Consider the following 25626-nt stretch of genomic DNA (forward strand, 5'->3'; position numbering starts at 1 on the left):
GAATTGGGGAAAATACTAGGCTATGCATGGGCGGGCAAGTGAGGAAAGAAAATGGGGGTCGGCACATGTGGACAGGAACTTCGCGCAGCACTGCGACAAATAGGCAATATTTTGGGGTATCCGACCGGGAAGGCATGTGATATTCTAGGGTATCCAACCGTGGAGGCAGTCGGCATTTTAGGGTATCCAGCCAGGGCGGACATGGTATTCGCGGTATAATCGGTAGAAATGGCTGTCACAAATTGTATTTAAAACGGTTCCATATAATGGTAGAAACATGACCCTATGTGTGTCCGTCTCTAATTGAATAAGTTAATTACAAACATGACAATCTAAAACATTGATAATTGCTGCTGTCGACCATAATTAATAGGAAGACTTTTTCTGAGTATAAGTACAAATACAATATACGACACACCATCATATCAACCCTATCAACCCTATGAAAGTATAGGTGTCAGCAGGTCCCACGGAGAAGGCACAAATCAATATAGGTGTCAACAGGCCCCACGCAGGAGACACAAATCAAGCCCACGCAGGAGGCACGAATCAAGCCCACGCAGGAGTAGACTAAACCCACACACCTCCTTATAAATATTCGGAGGAGGTGAGACTAGAACCTATGACCTGAAGTCAGGGACATGCAAAGTCATTGCCACTCAACCAATGACTCATTTGATTAATAGGAAGACTTGGTCCAATTAGTTCCCCATATAACTAACTATGGTTGGATGCATATTAAAACTAACCAAAACAAGGTAAGTTGGTCAAAAAAAACACATGATAGATATGGTAGAAATAGTGTTATATGTAATGGTAGAAACATACATTACCCTCTGTGTGTCCGTCTCTAATTGAATAAGTTAATATAGAAACATGACAAAACCAAAAAGATGGCAGGATTCGAATCTATGATCGGCCCGCCTCGGACCTACTGGGTTGGGCGGCATACTCTACATTTTTAACTCAGAACATGTGTTGGTTGTTATTAGTGTTAGGATCATTAATGTTTATTGTTTTGGGTCAACTCGGCAATGTTATGAGCTGTAAGTGTATTATGCTTTCCATACATGTTTTAACTTTAGTCATCGTTGACTCATATTTCAAGGCTTTTTACCAAAAAAAAGACAAGCGATGAGACGTAGAAAACCATGTTGTAGCAATTATTTTATATGTACCTTTATTTTAATTGGCATTTGATTCAATAACATAAGGGCAATAACCTCTCCCCTATATATATGCATATGAAACTAAGACAAATTACAAAACATCTTCTTCTTTTCTTCCTCCTTCTGCCTTCCATATACTTGAAAGATGCATCACTTGATTTTCATATTGAGTCTCCTTTTGCTCAAAGCATTCCTTTTTAATCCAATCGAGGCGAAAATGAGTTCTTTTAGCTTTGATCTTATTCATTATGATTCAAAACTATCTCCATTTTATGATCAATCTAAAACTGAGTCAGAGCGTTCGAAAGAAGCCCTTATTCGTTCTCTCAATCGCCTCAATCATTTCAATTCATCTATGTTAATTGATGCAAAATTTGTAGAGTCCGATTTAACTATCGGTGACTATTTCATGAACATCAGTATAAGTAGCTCAATTAAACAACTTGTTATCCCAACCATGTTAAGTGGCCTTACCTGGATACGATGTGACCCTTGTTCTTCCAACTGTGGGAGTCAACATAAATCACTTTATAATCCAAAATTGTCAGATACCTATAAGAAAATTATGTTCGACTCAGAAGAGTGTAGACTTCTACAACGTGCTGAGCCTGGGCAATTAGGTGAGTGTCGATATCAAGACTACCGTTCTGGCAACAATTTATTCTCCTCTGGAGTGTTGAGCACTGAGTCCTTCTACTTAAAATCTCCATATTTGCCTCATGATAGTTTCTCTGATATAGTGTTTGGATGCGATGAAGTACATCAAGGCAATTTTAAAGATGGGGCTCAAGGTGTTGTTGGCCTTGGACAAGGGCCATTTTCATTGGTTTCTCAAGTGGGAAAAAAAATGGGCCCTAATGCCAATAAATTCTCGTACTGCTTGGTTGAGAAGCCATTCGAGGTATGCAGTAAGATTCAATTCGGACCGGATTTTACTCTCGACAAACAAAAAAATACATATAAACTGGAATTTCAGACTTCTGATGCTCCTATCCGCTACCACCTCAACCTTGAAGCCGTTAGCATTAATGGTAAGAAAGTAGAGATACCAAATAAAAAACATGATATGATAGTCGATATTCAGACATCCTTGACGTCATTGCCTTCAAATATATACGATGAATTCATCGCCAGGGTTAAAAAACATTTTGGCAACATACACTCAATCGAGTTGCCGAAACACGGCACTTGCTTCCTCAAAAATCAAGTCAACAAGCACAAGAGACCCACGGTTGTGCTTCATTTTTCTGACTCATCCGGATCCCACGTAAAATTTCCTGTGAATCCTTCAACATTGTTTCAGGAAACTGATGAGCACATGTGTCCGACAATAATCCGAAATGATGAAATTTCAATTCTAGGGAATAGGGCACAAATAAATGTTCATATGATATTTGACCTGCCAACCCATTCACTCACTTTTGCTGCAGTTGATTGCCTCAAAGCTAAAATGTAATCGTTATGGGCCTCTTTTCTAAATATATACTATGAATAATATGGGGTGCTAGTATATATGCATGCCCCTTTGTTTATCTAATTCCAGTAATTAATGAAATAAATAAATTTTCCTCTATTTCATAAAGAAGTTGGTGATATAGCTATATACAGGTTTACAAGAACAACCATGAAATAAGATTTGAATATTTTTCCCCATTTTGGTTTTGGCATAAACCCTTTTTGTGTAAGTATGCTGTTCAAGTTTTTTTTTTTTTTGTTGTAATACCTTGTACCCAAATAACTAGAAGTTGTAAGAATACAAGGCAAGCCTGTTTACACCTAATCAACAGCGCTTGCAATGTAAACAACGCTTCAATTGCTGGAGAATCTCCGGCGATTGACCGATGGCTTTGACTCTATCCTCTTCCATGACGATCCATCTGTTCTGAAGTACTCGACGATCTCCGTCTGGCGGCACCCTTAACGTCGAGCCAGCAATCTTCATCTCCATTCGCCCTCCATAGTCCATGGTCATGACAATGGCACTTTGAGGACAAGACAAGACTTGAGACGGCGATTGAACAAGAGAACTGAGAGTGACACTTTTATTTTTAAGTGCTTTAACAGATTCCTTAACAATAGGATTCTTTGTTAATCCAAGTTCACTAATGATAGGGATACATTCGTGTCACTGTGTCGTACGCATAAGTTTTCATATGTATCATATGGGACATGTGAAACCCACGAATTTACTTGAATCATGTGTGTCTGCTCAAATTTCATATGTATCATGTGGGACATGTGCAGCCCACGAATTTACTTGAATCATGTGTGTTCAGCTCAACAGTGAGATTGACGCGGTGCGGAAGTACGGATCGATTGGCTAGTTCACGATTAAGCCAACATAACTTAGAATCCATCAAAAAAATTGAGGAAAGCCTCAAAATAACGTAGACTTATTTTATTTCAAAAATTCAATGTTACTTAGCCTGACGGTTTACAACTCTATAAATACTAAAACTATAAAACCCTAATAGATATGAAAATACCAAAAAGTACTAATAATAAAATTAGAAATAGACTTCTAACAAGACAAGGAAATAATTAAACTAAGTCTCCTAATTATTATAAAACTATTAAATTCGTCCTACATCAGAGATAATTGAGATACCAATTGCTTGGATCTTTTCTTTATTTCTCTAAATAAGATTATTATGTCCTCAACAACCTTTAACTAGTTTCTCAAACTTTACTGCCAACAACAATTAATAACTGTTATTTGAGCATGGTTCATACTTCTTTGCAACCACCACTACTTGGTCCAAATTCAATAATCATTTCTCATATATCATTGGGTTTGATCTTCATGGGCCAATTCTGCTTATGAACCCTTTATTTGGGCTTGTCTCTTCTTCAAATTGGGCCTCTTCTATCAGCCTTTTCTACATGGACTAACCCGGCCTAACTCAGATTTTGTTTTCATTGTAAACACAAGAGGTGCACACCGGGTGGCGGGTGGGGTTTAGGATTATTGGGCCAGAATTATCTGTGAACACTTAACAGGACCTAGGTCCAGCCCACAAGAGAAAAAATTTAACTCATCCTTAGAAGTTGGACCTCAACAGAGCCCAAGCATAGGAAAGCCCAAAACTCCCAAAAGAAAGAGCAAGCCTGTTAGCCTAAGAATGCTCAGACCAACCGCCTTAGCCTAACTCCAGAAGGCAACAAAAACTCAGAAATCCCAACAGTAGCAGCCTAATCCCAGGCCCAAAAGAACCAATAAACAATTACCATCAGAAAAGGCAACAAGCTAGCAAGATCCAGAGCTGAAACAAACCCAGAAACGCAGCTCACAGACGTTAGAGAACAAGATCCCTATATAGTACCCCAGAGAGGACCAGGAAAATCGAGAGAAAATAGATTCGTAGGCATAGTTCTAACAAGTATCTGACATTCTGACTTGGTGTTTTTAAACGTATTGTCACACTACTTATAACCCTGTTAAGGATTATTGGGTTATTAGATCTGGGTTCCGAGTTACACGGTAACATTTATCAGGACTAGACCTAGGCCCAGCCTATGAGAGGAAAAATTTAACTTAAAACAATTCAATTGAACCTAGCAAATCCATCACACCCCCATATAGCTCCTGATCTGGAGTGATGTTTTAATCACTCATCATAGAGTTGAAAATACCTCAAGCCTTCATCAGCAATTCCTTCCTCACTACAAGCAACGGGAAGTGAGAACTGCCATTGATACACTCTGATCAGGTCTTGTTTCATCTTATCAACCAACTCAACAGCCTCTTTTTCCATATCCATGAGCCCCGTATCCAATCCTTATAGAAGTCCAAGATATCAAATTTCTTTAAGATTTTGCCTGACTATGTTATGCTTCCTTTCTCTCTCCATGAAGCTATTTTAACTAGTTTCATTTACCTTGAGATGATATATTATATATATATTTTTTCTGTCTTAAATTAAGTAATTATTTTTGTTAAACTATTTTGAATCTAGGTATTTGGTATAAAAATTACACAACCATATATGATTAATTGAAAATTTTAATTTATTCTTTATAAATAAATTTATTATTTTTAAAAAAAAATGATTAAACCCTTGATCCTTCAAGCTAACCTATTGAACCTTCAAAAAATACTGTTGCACGTTGATGCATGTGTAGATCAATTCTGATAACATTGGTGAGAAGTCTAGATTAGAGTCAAGTCTCACTAATTGAGGGGAGAGAAGAAAGGGAGTGTAAGGAAGGAGTGACATTACTTTAAAAAATATCTAAATATACCTTAATTATTTAAGATATTATAATACTGTTGGATCTGTTATAAATCCATACCTCATACATATCGACAATATTATCCGCTTTGGATTATCCGATTCTTGTAGATACATCAGGTCCACACGGTTTTATTTTTCCATTGGATATTCTCACTTAATGGTACTTGAGCCTAAGGAAAAAGACCTTATTAGTGTAATGAGGGAGGGCTTGATCTTATAAAGGGTAAGACTCACACATCTTTTTTAAGATGTGCTACTTAACCAGTACCAAATAACCTATTTTCTATGACTAAGAAAATAGATTTTTTAGTAACGTTCTTACAGTATATATATATATATATATATAAACAAAACAAAGAATGAAACACAGACCAAGTCGAGGTGATTTCATCTCTGACCTTCAAGTGATTAATTGTCATACCTCTATGCTTCCATTCCCAGCAATTTCACCTCACATGCCTCATTGATAATACGTTAACATAAACACACTGTTAACGTAATGACGAACCAAGAACCGAGTATTATCCTCTCTTAGAGACACGAAATTGACTGAGCAAAAATATATGAAGAAGAGACTTGGAAGTGTTATGAAAAAAGAGGAAGGAAAAGAAAAAAAAAAATCACTACTTTCTTCCTAGCCGAATTGGCTATTAAAAGAAGATTTTCTTGTTGTGTGTAACAGCCCCCACAAATCGTGGGCCACCGGCCAACCACTCCTGGAAATCATGTCAAACAAGCTAATTGGCCGGCCGGTTAGAAATTTTTTTTAAAAAAAAATTATGAAAATTCACCTTCGTCTAACCAACCAGTATCTGTATCAAACTCTATATTCTTCCTGCCCGATTTGCCCTACCAAGTACCCAAGTCCTTTCCATTTCACTGCGCATGACAAAACTAAAGTAAAAATCGCAACGCTGTAAAAAGTTGCCTACTTTTTACGGATGAAGTGTTTCTCTGTCATGTCCCACATCGGAAGATGTGGGCGTGCCAATTTAGTATTTAAGTGGGATGACCCTCCCTCACTAGTAGCCAAGGTTTTATTGGGGTACAGCCCATTGGACCTTGGTTACAACCGGCCCATGGGCAGGTGGGCAGCCCATGCTTGGGTAGGAGAGGGCCCTTGCTTTAGATGTGTATCGGTTGGGCCTTAGTTGTTAGTGGGTCGTAACATTTGGTGCTTTCATTGAGAGTCCAATGCCCTCAACTTGGGTCCGCAGACTTGGTGCTTTCATTGAGAGTCCAATGCCCTCAACTAGGGGCCGCGTCTACGGAGTGGCTAGCTATGGTGCTCCGGCCCATGGACAGGTGGGCAGCCCATGCGTGGGTAGGAGAGAGCCCTTGCTTTATATGGGTATCGGTTGGGCCTTGGTTGTTAGTGGGTCGTAACATTCTCATTCAGGAGAATGGTATACGTTTTGCGTGGTAAGGAAGGGAAAGACCGAATCTGTGTCGTCTCTCTCTAAATTCTCTGTCTTGATGGATCGAGAGGCTGCTCTCCAGTTCCTTTTTCTTATATGTACAAGCAGACGCAGTGATTGTAGGCTGGAGGTATTGGGGAAAATGCTAGGGTATGCATGGGCGGGCAAGTTAGGAAAGAAAATGGGGTCGGCACATGTGGACAGGAACTTCGCGCAGCACTGCGAGTATAGCTGGTGATGGTTCTTCTTCGTCTCAATACCAGACCTCCGGTATAATGACTGGTATACCGCCAGTTAATACTGGTATTGGACCGATTTTGACAGATCCGACACATAGGCGATTTTTCAGGGTATCCAACCGTGGAGGCAGGCAATATTTTAGGGCATCCAATAGGGGCGGCCTTGGTCTTCGGTCTAATCGGTAGAACTAGCTGTCACAAATTATATTTAAAACGGTTCCATGCAATGATAGAAACATGACCCTATGTGTGTCTCCGTCTCTAATTGAATAAGTTATTAGAAACATGACAATCTAAAACATTGATGATTGCAGCTGACCATGATTAATAGGAAGACTTGGTCCAATTAGTTTCCCACATAACTAACTATTGTTGGATGCATATTAAAACTAATTAACCCAAACAAGGTAAGTTGGTCAAATGTCGATCCAAAAAAACACATGATAGGTATGGTAGAAATAGTTTTATATATAATGTAGAAACAATATTATCAGCGGCGGAGCGAGACTTGGAAGTGGGTGGGGGCAAATTTGAAGGCAAAAAAAATTTGACTTAAAGCTATAATAAATTCTTGACAAAAGAGTAATCTACACACAACATGTAACAAAAATATGAACTTATAATCTCATTTTATTCTCTAATCTCCCTTTTCCAGTAACACAGAGTTCATATACAAGGGAATAATAACATACAAGGCGAATCAACTTTTCTTTGTTGTAAGCAGAGAATGAATCACTTGGATTTAAACACATTACACCGAGAAGTAACTATTGAACTTTTAGTTTTAACCTTTTAGGTATTTGACTATTTGACAAAGATAAAAGACAAAATAGATGTATGTGACACAATTTATTCAATAAAAGAATTCTCGGTAGTTGGGTATTTGAAAAAGTGTAAACACTAAAGACAAAATAGAACTATAAGTGTCAAAATAGTATTTTAATTAAATAATATATTTAATATTTAAAAAAAAAAAAAAGTGAGTGGGGGCAATTACCCCACTCTGCCATTATCCTCTGTGTGTCCGTCTCTAATTGAATAAGTTCTATAGAAACATGACAGAGCCAAGAAAGATGATAGGACTGGAACCTATGGTCGGCCCGCCTCGGACCTACTGGGTTGGGCGGCATACTCTACATTTTAACTCAGAACATGTGTGTGTTGGTTGTCATTATTGATAGGGTTAATGTTCATTGTTTTGGGTTACGCAATGTTATGAGTTGTAAGTTTAATATGCTTTCCATGTTTTAACTTTAGTGATTGTCGACTGATATTTTAAGGCTTTTTACCAAAAAAAGACAAGCGATGAGACGTAGAAAACCATGTTGTAAGAATTTTTTTATAAGTACCTTTATTTTAATTGTTATTTGATTCAATAACATAAGGCCAATAACCTCTCCCCTATATATATTCATATGAAACTAAGACAAATTACAACATCTTCTTCTTTTTCTCTTCCTTTTGCCTTTCATATACTTCAAAGATGCATCACTTGATTTTCATATCGAGTCTCCTTTTGCTCAAAGCATTCCTTTTTAATCCAATCGAGGCGAAAATAAATTCTTTTAGCTTCGATCTTATTCATCATGATTCAAAACTATCTCCATTTTATGACCAATCTAAAACTACGTCAGAGCGTTCGAAAGAAGCTCTTATTCGTTCTCTCAATCGCCTCAATCATTTCAATTCATCTATGTCAACTGATGCAAAATTTGTAGAGTCTGATTTAATTAACGGTGACTATTTCATGAACATCCATATAAGTGAGACACATGAACGACTTGTTATCCCAAGCATGTTACTTGGCCTTACCTGGATACGATGTGGCCCTTGTTCTTCTGATTGTGAGAATCAACATCAATCACTTTATAATCCAAAATTGTCCGATACCTATCACGGTATTCTGTTTGGTTCAGAACAGTGCAAAAAACTAGTACATACTGAGCCTGGGAAATCAAATGAGTGTCGATATACAAAATACCGTTCTGTCAACAATATATTTTCCTCTGGAGTGCTGGGCACTGAGACCTTCTACTTAAAATCTCCTAATACACCTGATGAAAGCTTCTCTCATGTAGTGTTTGGATGTGATGAAGCACATCAAGGTGATTTTGAAGATGGGGTTCAAGGTGTTGTTGGCCTTGGACAAGGGCCATTTTCATGGGTTTCTCAATTGGGAAAAAAAATTGGCGATAATGCGAAAAATTTTCGTACTGCTTGGTTGAGAAGCCATTCGAGGTATACAGTAAGATTAAATTCGGATCGGATTTAACTCTCGAAAAACAAAACAAAGAATATAAAGTTGAATTTCAGCCTTCTCCTCCTAATATCCGCTACCACCTCAACCTTGAAGCCATTAGCGTTAACGATGAGAAAATAGAGATAGCAAATAAAGAACATGATATGTTAGTTGATATTCAAATGTCCTTGACGTCGTTGCCTTCACATATATACAATGAATTCATTGCCAAGGTTAAAAAATATTTTGGCAACGTACACTCAATCGAGCATATGGAACACGGCACTTGCTTCCTCAAAAATCAAGTCAAGAATCTCAAGAGTCCCAAAGTTATGCTTCATTTTTCTGACTCATCTGGATCCCATGTGGACTTTCCTGTGAATCCTTCAACAATGTTTCAGGAAAGTGCCGTTGGCCTTATGTGTTCGACAATAATCCGAAATGATGAAATTTCGATTCTGGGGAGTAGGGCACAAGTAGACGTTCAGATGATATTTGACCTGTCAGCCCATTCACTCACTTTTGCTTCAGTTGATTGCCTCAAAGATAAATAATGGTGTTGGGTCTCTGTTCTAAATATATACTATGAATAATATGGGGTACTAGTCCATATGTATGCCTCTTTGTTTATCTAATTTCAGCGAATAATGAAATAAATAAAATTTCCTCTATTTCATGAAGTTGTTGGTGATATGTCTTTATAGTATATACAGGTTTACAAGAACAACCATGAAGTAAGATTTGAAGAGTTTTCCTTATTTTGGGTTTGGTATAAACCCTTTTTGTGTAAGTAGTATTTTGTTCAAGTTTGTCTTGTAATACCATGTACCCGAATAACTAAAAGTTATAATAATAAAAATTAAGCAAGCCTGTTTACACCTAATCAATGGCTTGCAATGTAAACAAGGCTTCAACTAAGTGGACCCCCCCCCCCATTATTTTTTTTGCAAAAATAAAAATAAAAAATGTCAAACGCCTGCAAAGAAGCTCCTATCGAGAGCTTCTTTGCAGGCAGCGGAACCGCTGTCGTATTGATGTAGATCATATTGCTACTAACTACATGGAGGAAATTCGACCGCAAGAACCTGTAGCTTGGTTTGGCTGTCCCCTGTTGGCCCAAGTTATTGTCTTTGTCTGAGTTATGTTGTTTGGACTTTCTTTAGTTGGGCCTATCTGTTAGAGTCCAATTTTGTTTTGGGTTGAGCCCTGGTTTGTCTTTGGCCCATTAGGGCTTCTTTTAGCTTGTGTTTGTTGTTGGTGGAAGGCAGACGAGAATTGAATGAAAGTTTGTTTCCCATAATTCTGTTCCTTATTCTTGGTATTCTTCGAGAATCAACAAGATTTGGAGTCGTTTTATGTTAGTCAACTTCTCGTTCTTGGCATTCTTCTTGAATCAACAAGATCTGGTTGCTTGGGCTACATCACGTATGCACATCGGTTCCGCAGTAAACGTCATGCAGTTTGGCAAGGAGGTGGACGTCAACAGACCGCATTGCGGTAATGCTGACCCACACGCCTTGCCAAGCAAGCAGATAATAGTCGATATTTAGACATCCTTGACTTCGTTATCTCCAGATATTTACAGTGAATTCATCGCGAAGTTTAAAAAACATTTTGACAACGTAGACTCAATCGAGGAGTCGGAATACGGCACTTGCTTCCTAAAACGTGAACTCGACGGCCTTGAGAGACCTAAAGTCGTGCTTCATTTTTCTAACTTATTCGGATCCCGTGGAGACTTTCCTGTGAATCCTACAACAATGTTTTAGGAAATTGTTGACTACATGTGTTTGACAATAGTCCGAGAAGATGGACTACTGTCAACCCATTCTCTCACTTTTGCTCCAGTTAATTGCTTACTTTCATTTTAATGGGTTTTGCTTCTCTTATCGAAATATATAAAATGAATAATAAGAGGTACTAGTATATATGCATGCCTCTTTGTTTATGTGATCCCCGTGATTAATGGAATAAATAAATTTTCTGTATTTCATAAAGCCATTGGTGATATAGCCATGGTTTACAAGAACAATCATAAAACAAGAATAAAACCCAGAAATCTAAAATACAAGACTGCGAACACTTGTCATGAGAAGTCCTCCACGACAACTAAGGGAAAAAAAGATCGGAGACATCCTTAAAACCCCCAACTGACCCCATAATAGGAAAGCCCAAAACTCCCAAAAGGAAGAGCAAGCCAAAGAATACTCAGACCAACCGCCTTAGCCTAATCCCAGGCCTAAAAGAACCAATAAACTAGTACCATCCCAAAAGGTAACAGGCTAGCCATATCCAGAGCTAAAACAAACCCAGAAATGCAGCGCACAGCACAGGCCTTAGAGAATAAGATCCCTAAATGAGAGGACGAGGAAAATCCGGAGAGCTCAAAATAACCAAGCCTCAAGAAATAGCTACACCAAAAAGAAATGGAAACGAAAATGATAAAGATCCCAACACTTTGATATTTCAATTATCTCAGTTGTTGGGTTAGAAGCATATAAGTCAAGTGTATTGGGCTCCACATGTGTCACATGATGCATATAATTCATGTGTATTACTGAAATGTAAAGCAAATTCGAAAAAACAACATAGCACCATAAACAAGGCATCGAAACCCTATTTCCAGAACCTTCCGGACATAAGAACAAACTCCAATCCTAAACCTCCCTTTTCAACAAAAGAGATCACAACTACAACCGGCACAACATAGAACCTAGGCGCAGCAAAATAGAGCAATATAACCCAAAGCCAACCAGCTCTACTAACCCGGAAGAAAGACAAGGACGCCAAACCAGTACAGAAACCAAACGCAAAATTATCACAAAACAGTGCTATAGCCATCCTATCAAACAGCTTAGATACTAAATCAGAGTCTGAGGCAAATGGGCCACAACATTTCAACCAAAGAACAGCCTGATTCCCCTTCAAACTAACAGAATTAGAACCAACTCGATAATTGCTGGAGATATAATCTTCACATCAATCAAGCGTTGTCCAGAAACCAAGCTACGAATATTTCCGGTAGATCAACATCGTCCTCTTGCATTGTCCACAGGCTCAACCTTTGGATAACAAGTTTACCCTCCTCTCTCTCTCTCTCTCTCTCTCGCTCCGTAACAGATTTCCCGTGATCCAGGTTCAGGAAATACAACTGACAACATCACTTGATCAGGAAGGTATCAAAAAGGCATTGCAGAGGCTTTTGGAACGTGTCCCATGATACAAATTGCATGACTCATTCTGAGAATTTGAAAATATATGTCACATGGCATATCTGTGTCGTCTCTCTCTAAATTCTCTGTCTTGATGGATGGAGAGGCTGCTCACCAGTTCCTTTTTTCTATATGATTGATTGGGAGTGGTGGAATTTTCGAATTTTGAAGGGGGTTTGACGGTACAAGCAGTGATTGTGTAGGCGGGATTGAGGCTGGAGGAATTGGGGAAAATGCTAGGCTATGCATGGGCGGGCAAGTGAGGAAAGAAAATGGGGGTCGGCACATGTGGACAGGAACTTCGCGCAGCACTGCGAGTGTAGCTGGTGATGGTTCTTCTTCGTCTCAATACAAGACCTCCGGTATATCTACTGGTATACCGCCAGTTCATACTGGTATAACACCGATTTTGACCAATCCGACATAGGCGATATTTTAGGGTATCCGACCGGGGAGGCATGCGATATTTTAGGGTATCAAACTATGGAGGCAAGCGATATTTTAAGGTATCCAATCTGGGCGGCGGCCTTGGTATTCGGTTTAATCGATAGGACTGGCCGTCAGTATTTAAAACAGTTCCATAAAATGGTAGAAACATGACCCTATCTGTGTCCGTCTCTAATTGAATAAGTTATTAGAAACATGACAGAATGAAGAAAGATGTCAGGATTCGAACCTTTGGCCGGCCCACCTCTCACCTGTTGGGTTGTGCAGCATACCCAAAATTTTTAATAAGACAACGACTCAATCTAAATCCTCATACCGAATTATTTTATAGATACCTTTATTTTAATTGGCATTTGATTCAATAACATAAGGACAAAGAGTTAAGCTCCTAATTTTCGATGACTTCACTAATATAAAGGCCAAATCTAGGCTTTTTAAATTATATGCGACCGTCCTCAATGTTTTTAACATGTATCTTGTATCCTTGTATAACAAATTGTTGGAGATAACCACCTCTTCCCTATATACATGCATATGAAACTAAGACAAATTACAAAACATCTTATTTTTATCCTCCTTCTGCCTGCAATTTACTTCAAAGATGCATCACTTGACTTTTGTATTGAGTCTCCTTTTGCTCAATACATTTCTTTTTTATCCAATAGTAGCGAAAATTAATTTTTTTAGCTTCGATCTCATTCATCATGATTCAAAACTATCTCCTTTTTATGATAAATCTAAAACTGAGTCAGAGCGTTCGAAAGAAGCTCTTATCCGTTCCCTCAATCGTCTCAATCATTTCAATTCATCTATGCTAATTGATGCAAAAATTGTAGAGTCTGATTTAATTGTCAGTGATTATTTCATGAACATCTATATAAGTACGCCACATAAACGACTTGTTATCCCAACCATGTTAAGTGGCCTTACCTGGATACGATGTGGCCCTTGTTCTTCCAACTGTGGGAATCAACATCAATCACTTTATAATCCAAAATTGTCAGATACCTATCACGATATTTTGTTCACCTCAAGAGAGTGCAGAATTCTACAACATATTGAGCGCGGGGAATTAGGTGAGTGTCGATATCAAGGATACCATTCTGGCAACAATATAGTCTCCTCTGGAGTGCTGGGCACTGAGACCTTCTACTTGAAAAGAGATTTGCAGGTCGGTTCTCCATCTACACGTGATGAAAGCTTCTCTCATATAATGTTTGGATGCGATGAAGTACATCAAGGCAATTTTAAAGATGGGGTTGAAGGTGTTGTTGGCCTTGGACAAGGGCCATTTTCATTGGTTTCTCAAGTGGGAAAAAAAATTGGCGAAAATGCCAATAAATTCTCGTACTGCTTGGTTGAGAAGCCATTCGAGAAACACAGTAAGATTAAATTCGGACCGGATTTAACTCTCGACAAAGAAAACAAAGAATATAAAGTTAAATTTCAGGCTTCTCAGGCTCATGTCCGCTACCACCTCAACCTTGAATCCATTAGTGTTAACGATGAGAAAATAGAGATGGCAAATAAAGAACATGATATGATAGTCGATATTCAGACATCCTTGACGTCGTTGCCTTCAAATATATACAATGAATTCATCGCCAAGGTTAAAAAACATTTTGACGACGTACACTATATCGAGCATCCGGAACACGGCACTTGCTTCCTCAAAAGGCAAGTCAACAAACTCAAGAGACCTAAAGTTGTGCTTCATTTTTCTGACTCATCCGGATCCCATGTAGACTTTCCTGTGAATCCTTCAACAATGTTTCAGGAAAGTATTGTTGGCCGCATGTGTTCGACGATAATCCAAAATGATGAAATCTCGATTCTGGGAAACAAGGCACAAGTAGACGTTCATATGATATTTGACCTGTCAGCCCAGTTACTCACTTTTGCTCCAGTTGATTGCCTCCAAGATAAAATTTAGTGGTTTTGGGTCTCTTTTCTAAATATATACTACGAATAATATGCGGTACAGTTATATATGTATGCCTCTTTGTTTATGTAATTCCAGTGATTAATGAAATAAATAAATTTTCCTCTATTTCATAAAGTTGTTGGTGATATAGCTATATACAGGTTTACAAAAAAAAAACCATGAAATAAGATTTGAAGATTTTTCCTCATTTTGGTTTTGGCATAAACCCTTTTTGTGTAAGTATGTTGTTCAAGTTTTTTTCTTTTGTAATACCTTGTACCCAAATAACCAAAAGTTGTAAGATTACAAAGCAAGCCTCTTTTACGCCTAATATCAACAGCTTGCAATGTAAACAAGGCTTCAATCTTGCAAATGCTGTCTCACATGGATGTTTTACATGGTAAGGAAAGGAAAGACCGAATCTGTGTTGTCTTTCTCTCTCTAAATCATCTGTCTTGATAATGGATCGAGAGGCTCCTCTCCTCTCCTGTTCCTTTTGTCTTTTTGTGGGGATGGATCTGGTCGCGAATTAGGTCCGCCTTTTATTTGATTGATTGGGAGTGGAATTTTCGAATTTTGAAGGGGGTTTGATGGCGCAAGCAGTGATTGTAGGCTGGAGGAATTGGGGAAAATGCTAGGCCATGCATGGGCGGGCAAGTGAGGTAAGAAAATTGGGGGTCGGCACACGTGGACAGGAACTTCGCGCAGCACTGCGAGTGTAGCTGGTGATGGTTCTTCTTCGTCTCAAAACAAGACCTCCGGTATATTGACTGGCACACCGCCAGTTCATACTGGTACAAGACCGATTTTGACCGATCCGACACATAGGCGATATTTTAGGGTATCCGACCGGGGAGGCATGCGATATTTTAAGGTATGTTTTAGGGTATCCAACCGTGGAGGCTGACGATATTTTAAGGTATCAAATTGGGGCGGCCTTGGTATTCGGTTTAATCGATAGGATTGGCCTTTCGTATTTAAGACAGTCCCATATAACGGTAGAAACATGCATGACCCTATGTGTGTCCGAAACTAATGGAATGAGTTATTACAAACATGACAAAACGAAGAAAGATGCCAGGATTCTAACCTACGGTCGGCCCGCTTCTAACCTGCTGAGTTGGCAGCATACTCTACATTATTAATCTCAAAGTTGGAAGAGTGGAATAATCTTATTACCTTTTCAATATGTCGTGATAGACTAATTATATACAGAGAATAATGAAATATTTTACAGAGTAATTTTAGGAACTAATCATTGACTTCTTTCTACAATTAGACTCCTATAATCTTGCTGAATCTTTGAATTGACTTCTTGCTTGATATTGTGATCTTCTTGCTTGATATTATTGACTTCTTGCTTGATATTATACAACTGTGATTTGACACTCCCCCTCAAGTTGGTGCATATATGTCTTTAATGCCCAACTTGCTAAGTGAGCTGTGAAAGATTCTGCCTGTAACTGCTTTGGTGAGAATATCTGCAAGTTGATCTTCAGATTTGACAAATGGTACCTCAATGATCTTGGCCTCGAGTTTCTCCTTAATGAAATGTCTGTCAATCTCAACATGCTTGGTCCTATCATGTTGCACTGGATTACGTGAGATGTCTATTGCAGCCTTGTTATCACAATACAATTGCATTGCTCCTTTTTGTTTGAACCCCAATTCTCTCATCAAATTTCTTATCCAGAGTAGTTCACATATTCCATGTGCCATACTCCTATATTCTGCTTCAGCACTTTACCTAGCCACCACGTTCTGTTTCTTACTACGCCATGAGACTAAATTGCCTCCCACGAAAGTAAAGTAACCAGATGTTGATCTTCTATCAGTAACTGAACCGGCCCAATCTGCATCTGCATACCCTTTAACATCAAGATGAACATGTTTTGAGAACATCAATCCTTTCCCCGGGGCAGATTTAAGATATCTCAGAATTCGAATCACAACATCCATGTGAGCCTCTCTCGGTGCATGCATAAATTGACTTACGACGCTAACAGGATATGCTATGTCAGGTCTTGTATGTGATAAGTAAATCAACTTACCAACAAGATGTTGATATCGTTCTTTATTGGTAGGTACTTGTTCAGCATCTTCATGAAGTTTAAGATTCACCTCCATTGGAGTCTCTATTGGTTGGCAGGCTAACATTCCAGTTTCGGTTAGAAGGTCAAGGACATATTTTCGTTGTGATAGAAATATTCCTTGCTTTGAACGTGCCACTTCAATGCCCAAGAAACACTTTAGTTCGCCGAGATCTTTCATCCCAAACTCAGCTGCTAAATAATGTTGCAACGCTTCCTTCTCTTCTGGGTCATTCCCTGTAACTACCATGTCATCAACATACACAATGAGTGCAGTTATCTTACCTTTCTTATGTTTCAAGAAGAGAGTGTGGTCAGAATTGCATTGTTTGTAGCCAAAATTCTTCATTGATTTGCTGAACCTTCCAAACCATGCTCGGGGTGATTGCTTCAATCCATAAAGAGACTTTTTGAGTTTGCATACCATGTTGCTCTGACTTGGCTTCATCTTGCATCCGGGAGGAGGATCCATATAAACTTCTTCTTCTAGGTCTCCATGTAAAAAAGCATTTTTTACATCAAATTGATGTAAAGGCCAATCTAGGTTGGCTGCCAATGAGATAAGTACCCGAATTGTGTTGATTTTAGCTACAGGTGCAAACGTCTCCCAATAGTCAATTCCATATGTCTGAGTATACCCCTTCGCCACCAGTCTTGCTTTGTATCGTTCAATTGCTCCATCTGCTCTAAATTTGATTGTATAGATCCATCTGCAGCCTACTGTTTGCTTCCCTTCTGGCAAAGGAGTCATCTCCCAAGTAGAATTCTTTTGGAGAGACTCCATTTCGTCATTCATGGCTTGAGTCCACTTGGGATCCTTAAGAGCTTCCTGCACATTACTTGGAATAGATACAGTGGATAATTGACACACAAATGATGCATATGACGGGGATAACCTATGAAGAGACACATGATTAGCAATAGGGTATTTAACACTTGAAGTTGGATCAGGTTCATATTGCTGATTAGGAATTCCCCGGTTTGAATGAGGAGGCAATTTATAACTTGAATGACTTGACTCAGGTAGGGAATCAGAGTTAGATTGTTCAAGTACCTGTGTAGGGTTTTCAGGACTGGACTGATTGACTGGCAATGGTACTATAGGAGAAGTTGTATTTGGGACACTATCTGGATTCGTAGGTGGTTGTTCTGGCATTGTTGTAGGATTGGCATGGTCTTGGTCAATCTCCTCTTGAATTTGATTTTCTGGTCCTTGCTCTTCGTCCCTCATGGTTTGACCTACTTGAAGTTGTTCTTCCACAGGATTAGTTGACCCATCAATATTACCATCGGGACACTGGGAAACATGGACAACTTGGTTTTGAGTATCTTCTGCAAAGATAGAGTTCTCCCCCTGCAGAGGATGCTCAGAAGTGTTCCTTGAGTAATAAAATTCACTTTCATTGAAAGTAACATCAGATGTAACATATAAGGTTTGTGTAGGTGGATGGAAACACTTGTAGCCTTTTTGAGTGGTAGCATAGCCTACAAAGACACAACGTAATGCACATGGGTCCAGCTTGCTACGTTGGTGAGTATGTAACTGAATGTAAGCAACACACCCGAAAATCCGTGGTTCAAGGTTTGGTGTAGGTGGCACTGTGAGAAGGTTGGTCAATGTTTGAAATGGAGTTTGATATTGGAGAGTACTGGATGGTGTCCGATTGATGAGGTAAGCTGCAGAACAAAGAGCCTTCCCCCAAAATTTGTGGAGCATATAAGCCTCGAATAAAGATGCACGAGTAACTTCTAGGAGATGGCGGTTCTTTCGTTCTGCTACACCATTCTGCTGTGGCGTATAAGCACATGTGGTTTGGTGAACAATCCCTTGTTGGTTAAAAAAAATAAGAAAGATCATTGTTGACATACTCTTTGCCATTATCTGACCGTAGTGTTATGATCTTCCTGTCAAACTGTGTAGCAACATACTGATGAAATTGTTTGAATTTTGCAGTAACTACGCTTTTCTGTTTCATGGGAAATACCCATGTCATCCTGGTGCAGTCATCTATAAAAGTCACAAACCACTTAAAGCCACTAATAGTGAGAACTCTTGATGGTCCCCAAACATCCGAATGGACAACCATGAAAGGTATAGAACTTTTATTTAATCTCAATGGGTAAGAAACACGATGACTTTTGGCGAAAATGCAAGTTTCACAATGAAAGTCTGATAAATCAAATTGAGAAAATAAATCTGGAAATAAAAGTTTTAGGTAACCAAAGGAAGCATGTCCTAGTCGCTTGTGCCATAACCAAATCTGCTTTATTCTGTCTGACTCTATACCTCTTACATAATGCACATGACTCAATCTGCTACTGCAATCATCTGATAGGTCCAAATAATACAACTTTCCCTTCCTAGTACCACATCCAATCACGGCCCTGGTGAGTAGATCCTGAAAAAGACAATAAGATGGCCAAAAACAAACAGTGCAATTAAGGGAATCAATAATCTGAGGAACAGATAACAAATTATAGTCTAGGGAAGGGATAACCAAGATGTGATCTAGGTTTAATGAAGGTGCAAGAGAGAGGGACCCTTCTTCCAAAACCTGGGAAGTGGTTCCATTTGCACTAGTAACATGAGTTTGAGATGATGATTTTGTGGAGTGTAATCCAATTGAGCTAGATGTCATATGGTCAGTAGCACCAGTGTCAATAATCCATGATCTATTATAAGTAAGTGAAGAAGTACCTGCGGTCGCCAAAGCCTTGGATTCAGATGTACCTGATGGAAGTTCAGAGTCTTTCTCCTGGGATGGTCCAGCAGAGACGAATGAAGCCCGACTTGGTTCCTTCTTTCGGCCTTTATGAACCCATCCTTCTGGATAACTGATATGGATTTAATTGCAAGCGCACAAATCGCACAAGTAATATAAAGATGAGTAAATTATCGTTTCCACTAGGGATGTGTTGGCAATAGAAATCAATGTCAACCAAGTTACAATTATGCAAATTGGGGAAACGGATTCGAGATTGATTTTGTTTTTAAACTAAACTAAAGCAAAAGAACAAAGACAAATCAAACACAAATATGAAATCAAGGATGGAAAGCACTAGGGTACTTAACTTCACCTCACCTATCCAATTCAATTCCCTTGATTCCTTAATCCCTAATTCATCTCTCAATAATGACAATCGATTTCCCAACCTATTCAATGTTCTATTCCTAGATACATCAAACGTATTTTCAATATAAATCCCTGTTATTCCTAACAATCGGATTAATATATCAAAAACCCATTACGAACTATGGAAATCATTTAGCGATTGCATAAGTCACAAACTTATATTCCTATGGTTCATGCACCCTATGTCATCTATGGCTTGAGGCAAACCCTAGATATCTCCTTCCGGTCTCAATCTAGGCAGCAAATCAATTGAATGATGGCCAAACACTCAAAAGCATTAATCACACCCATAGACAATCAAGAGAGAGAGAAATCAAGAAATAAGGAAATCAAGTTTATTGAATCTTCAAGGTTTGGTTACATTAAGACCCTAGTAGGAAATCTAGCCACTCATGGAAGCAAAATACATCATTAAACAAAGGAAATCAACCATAGAAACTAGGATAGAAAAGGAGAGAGGAAACCCCCTTGTAGATCCTCTTCTTCTCCAAGCTCCAAGGTGGCCTCCAAGCTCTCCAATGGAGTTAGCACGAAATCCAGCTCCCCAGCCTCCAAGCTCTCCTCCAAAACCCTATCTTATGTCCTTTTATACTTCTCCAAACTCTAATGTCGTTTCCAAAACAAGTTGGGGTCGTTTTGGCTTAGAAACACGTGAATTCGGGTCTTTTCCGCGAAACTGCGCAGTGCTGTGAATAGTACTCCGATCGATCGGGAATAGTCCGATCGATCGGAAATACAATCTGTCTCGATGATATTTTTAGGTGTTTTGGCAGGTCCGATCGATCGGGAATATGGCCGATCGATCGGAAATCAGTACTGGGCTCCAAATCTTCATTTTGCACTCTTTTCCTCCCTTTCTTGCCTTGACACCTACAATATGCAAATATAGCTTTCTTAGGCAATATTAACTCTTAATCAACTCAAAATGCAATGAACTTATGTGTAAAGGATGCACAAATGTATGTATATATTTGACACATCAAACACCCCCACACTTAACCTTTGCTCGTCCTCGAGCAAGTTGAGAATGAATAAAGGAGGGAAAGAGTATTTTCTGTTAAACTCAAATGAAAAATAAAACAACAAAGACCTACTCCAAATAAGCAACTAATCTATGCCACTTTCGTAGGGCTCACGATGACACTTAGCATGTGCCACAAGCCTTTAAACCCCTAGGTGCCCCTAGTTGGAGGAGTTGTGTCTCCTGAGGGTTTACTAGAATGATACCCACAAACACTAAACAACTTCAATGCCAAAATTCATGCCATCAACAAGAGTATAAAATGAACTCACAATTGCAACCCTATCCATACTAACAAACCAAACATTAGGGCATTCAAACCAATAAAAGCATTCCTTCAAGAATATTATCTCATCCACTTTGCTTATAAATTCAAGAAATGATGCACATAATGGATTTCACTTGATATTTGGCTTCAAAGTGACATAAACAATGGCCATGAAGTCTTCCAAGAACAATAAGAATCAAAAGGCGAATACAATGACCATTTATTCAAACTTCATTCTTATTCACATTTTTTTTTTCTTTTTCTTCTCAAAGGTGACTTGTGCAATGCTCAACCTCCTTAAGCTTTCTACATGACCCATGTAACGAGCTTTCGACCAATGACTCCCAATCCAGTTGGCTTAGGGCACTAGGTGTTAAGACACCCCAACGGATCTAATTACCCGAGTCAAAAAGGCTACGAGGTTAAACTAGTCACCAAGGTACTCTAACATTCATTTCCTACCTTTTTACGCGAAACTCATTGCTTGCTAGGCAAGAGGCCCGGTTACTCAGCAGAAAACTTATGAAAGAAACCATTTATTCATAAACAAAAATTTTTTTTTTCTATTTTTTTTTTTTCATTTTTCATTGCTCAAGTAGTGCTATTTAGAATCAAATTGATCTCAAACAACCACAAATGCCAAAGTCAAGTCATATTTCATACCCCACAATCAGGTGTTCCATATTCACAAAGGCACAATGGACAAAACAATTTTCAAGATAGGAAAACTCAATTGGAAAGCATGTCCATAGCAAGATCCATCAATGCTTCAAGGATCACAAAATTCATCCAAATACACTCAATAGTGACATGACATAAGGCATTTGAAGTCAAAAATTTTATTATTTAACAAAAACTAGAAACCTAAATTCTAGAAACCTAAATTCTCACCCCCACACTTAAAATATGCAATGTCCTCAATGCATGGAATAGGTGAAAATAAAACTAAAAAGATAGGGATAGAACAATAAAACCTGGGTTGCCTCCCGAAAGCGCTTGGTTTAAAGTCTTCAGCCCGACTTCCCTTTTGGATTCAACCGGGATCCTTGAGAGTTGTGGTGTAGACTCCCCTTGATGGCTTCCTAGGATTAACATTGGATTGCTTAAGTTCCATGCAAGGAGAATAAGCTTTCATCACCACCATTTCCTTAGGATAGACATTTTTCTTCATTTTCTTGGTCTTCCTCTTCTTCTTTTTCTTGCTCTTCTTTTTCTTCTCCTTGGGATCTTCAATTTGAGGCTTTTGAACTTCAATTGCAGCTTGGGAGGCTGTCTTAGGAACTTCATGCTCAACCTTGGAATTTTTGCCTAAAAGAACTTCCACCGGAATATATGGAACTTCCTTCTCAAGAGTGTCGGGGATGATCATGTCAATATGCTCTACTTGGAGGCATTGTTGAGAAATCTCCTCTTGCCTCCTAGTTCCAAACACTTTAAAAGTGATTTGGTCACCTCCCGCACCTCTCAAGGTAAGCTTCCCTTTTTCAACATCTATCAAAGCTCTCCCGGTGCTCAAGAATGGTCTTCCCAAGATTATAGGAGTAGTGGGGTTGGCCTCCATATCCAAGATAAGAAAATCAACCGGAAACATAAGATCACCCACCTTCACTAAGACATCCTCTACCATGCCAATAGGATACTTGATAGATCTATCCGCCATTTGCAAAGACACTGTGGTTGGACTAATCTCCTTCATCCCAATTTGCTTAGCAACCGACAATGGCATCAAATTGATGCTAGCTCCAAGATCACATAAAGATCTTTCAATCAAGGTGCTTCCAATGGTGCACGGAATTGTGAAACTTCCCGGATCATCTTGCTTAATTGGGAGCTTCCGTTGCACAATGGCACTACACTCTTCGGTTAACTGTATCTTTTCATGCTCCTTCAACCTCCGCTTCTTGGATAAGATCTCCTTCATGAATTTGGCATAGCAAGGAATTTGCTCTAAAGCTTCGGCAAAGGGGATGTTCACTTGAAGCTTCTTGAATACCTCCAAAAATTTAGAGAATTGATCATCATTCTTCTTAGTGCTCTTCAATCTTTGAGGAAATGGAATTGGAGGCACATAAGGTTTGACTGGAGGTGCAGGAAGAGAACTATCGGGCCAATCCAATTCCACAGCAAACCGATTCTGCATATCTTTCTCATTTCTACATTTTTCATCATGTACTGTAGCTGGCCGATCGATCGGGATGGGTTCCGATCGATCGGAAATAGCCCTTGAACACTTTTCAGCTTCTTTTTCCCTGGTTCTGCTGCACTCCCCCTTTTCCTGCAAAATTTTTGCCTTTTCGGCATCAAGATCAGCAGCATTTTGGCTACCTTACCAGTCCGGAGAGTGATTGCCATGCATTGCTCTTTATCCTTCCCTCTTGGATTCAATTCCGGTTGGCTTGCCAAGGTACCTCTTTCTCTAGATGACAAATTGTTAGCTATTTGCCCCAATTGTACCTCAAGATTCAGGATGGAAGTTCCATAGTTTTGCATCAAAGTTGCTTGAGCTTGTAGAGTGGCATCGGTTTTACTCATGTATTGCTCTGTCCTTGTCATAAATTGGGAGGTATGCGTTGTAAGCATATCAAGACCTTCCGCAAGCTTTGAGAACATCTCATCAATATCCCTCTTCTTCTCTTGGGGCTGCACTAGATGTTGAGGATTTTGCACATTTTGAGTATTGCTCCAAGAGAAGTTGGGGTGATTCCTAAATCCCGGATTGTAGAAGTTGGAATAAGGATCATTGCGGGGTTGATTGAAATTACCTCCACTAATGGCATTCACTTGCTCACTAGGATTAGATGAAGAAGCAATAAGACACTCCCTCGTAGGATGGCGTCCACAACAATAAGCACAAGACATATGAGAAGGTGTGCTTTGCAGCATGTACTCCTTGAGCTTGATTTAGTGTCAATGCATCAATCTTCTTTGCCATAATAGTCAAGGTAGACATAACTTCATCATCTCTAAAACTTCCTCCTTGCTTTGGATTCCCCCTCACCGAGGACCAAGAGTTAGTGGTCTTGGCCACTTTATCAAGTAATTCCCTAGCCTCCTCTTGATTTTTGGTCATAAAAGAACCTCCCGCAGCCGCATCGATAATCTCCTTAGTATGCATGCACAACCCATTATAGAAAGCTTGGTACACCACCCATTCCGGAAGACCATGATTTGGGCAACTTCGAATAATTCCTTTAAAGCGCTCCCAAGCCTCATAAAATGATTCAAAATCCTTTTGGGCAAAGGACATGATATCCGCCCTAATTTGCACCGCCTTGCCCGGAGGAAAGAATTTTGTCAAGAATTGCTCCGCCATCTCATCCCAAGTGGTGATAGAATTAGGAGGCAAGGACATTAACCATCCCTTAGCCTTGTCCCTCAAAGAAAATGGGAATAACCTCAACAAGATAGCATCTTTAGAAGCTCCGTTAATCCCAAAAGTAGTGCACATATGCAAGAAAGAGCGAAGATGGACATTGGGCTCTTCATTAGGAAGACCATAGAAAACAACCGAATTTGAGATAATGTTGATGATAGCCGGCTTGATCTCAAAATTAGTAGCATTGATAGGAGGATAGAGGATGCTTGAAGGATTTGTGTCCCAAGTAGGCCTAGCACAATCCTCAAGAGAGCGAGGGTCAAATTGCCTAGGAGGGCCTTCAACTTCATCACCACCATTTCTTCCATTAACACCTCCACCATTACCATTGCCAACATTCACATTTAAAGCTCCACCAAGATCACCAACATTCCCCCTTCCTTGATTGTCTCCAATGCCTTCCATTTGATTATTAATAAGCTCCCGTCTAAGATTGTGAAGAGTTCTTTCAATCTCCAAATCAATAGCAATTAATTCTGGATTAGAAGAACGTGTTCCCAAGCTCATACAAGAGAGAATTTCTGCAGAAAATAAAAAAAACCAATTAACACAATTTAAAACCTAATTTGACACAAAAAACAATTGCCTCAATCCCCGGCAACGGCGCCAAAAACTTGATATGGATTTAATTGCAAGCGCACAAATCGCACAAGTAATATAAAGATGAGTAAATTATCGTTTCCACTAGGGATGTGTTGGCAATAGAAATCAATGTCAACCAAGTTACAATTATGCAAATTGGGGAAACGGATTCGAGATTGATTTTGTTTTTAAACTAAACTAAAGCAAAAGAACAAAGACAAATCAAACACAAATATGAAATCAAGGATGGAAAGCACTAGGGTACTTAACTT

The 25626-nt window shown here is 39.1% G+C and overlaps 3 protein-coding genes and 1 non-coding gene across 4 annotated transcripts; all 4 read left to right on the top strand.

Moving 5' to 3' along the window:
• Window positions 1-1386: 1386 nt before the first annotated feature.
• On the top strand, window positions 1387-2625 carry LOC119980656 (probable aspartic protease At2g35615). Its single transcript, XM_038823454.1, has one exon. The coding sequence runs from the start codon at window positions 1387-1389 to the stop codon at window positions 2623-2625; it is 1239 nt and encodes a 412-aa protein (XP_038679382.1).
• A 5919-nt stretch (window positions 2626-8544) lies between these two features.
• LOC119980657 (aspartic proteinase CDR1-like) lies at window positions 8545-9854 on the top strand. Its single transcript, XM_038823455.1, has 2 exons — window positions 8545-9306; window positions 9375-9854. The coding sequence occupies exons 1-2, from the start codon at window positions 8545-8547 to the stop codon at window positions 9852-9854; spliced, it is 1242 nt and encodes a 413-aa protein (XP_038679383.1).
• Window positions 9855-12759: 2905 nt separating this feature from the next.
• LOC119980658 (aspartic proteinase CDR1-like) lies at window positions 12760-14892 on the top strand. Its single transcript, XM_038823456.1, has 2 exons — window positions 12760-12907; window positions 13625-14892. Exons 1-2 carry the CDS (start codon window positions 12760-12762, stop codon window positions 14890-14892), a joined length of 1416 nt encoding a protein of 471 aa, XP_038679384.1.
• Window positions 14893-24554: 9662 nt separating this feature from the next.
• LOC119981586 lies at window positions 24555-24660 on the top strand. The gene has a single exon (XR_005464192.1). It is a non-coding gene; the product is annotated as a small nucleolar RNA R71 (small nucleolar RNA).
• The last annotated feature ends 966 nt before the right edge of the window (window positions 24661-25626 follow it).

The sequence above is a fragment of the Tripterygium wilfordii genome, chromosome 16 (genome assembly GCF_013401445.1).
Source record: "Tripterygium wilfordii isolate XIE 37 chromosome 16, ASM1340144v1, whole genome shotgun sequence".
NCBI lineage: Eukaryota > Viridiplantae > Streptophyta > Magnoliopsida > Celastrales > Celastraceae > Tripterygium > Tripterygium wilfordii.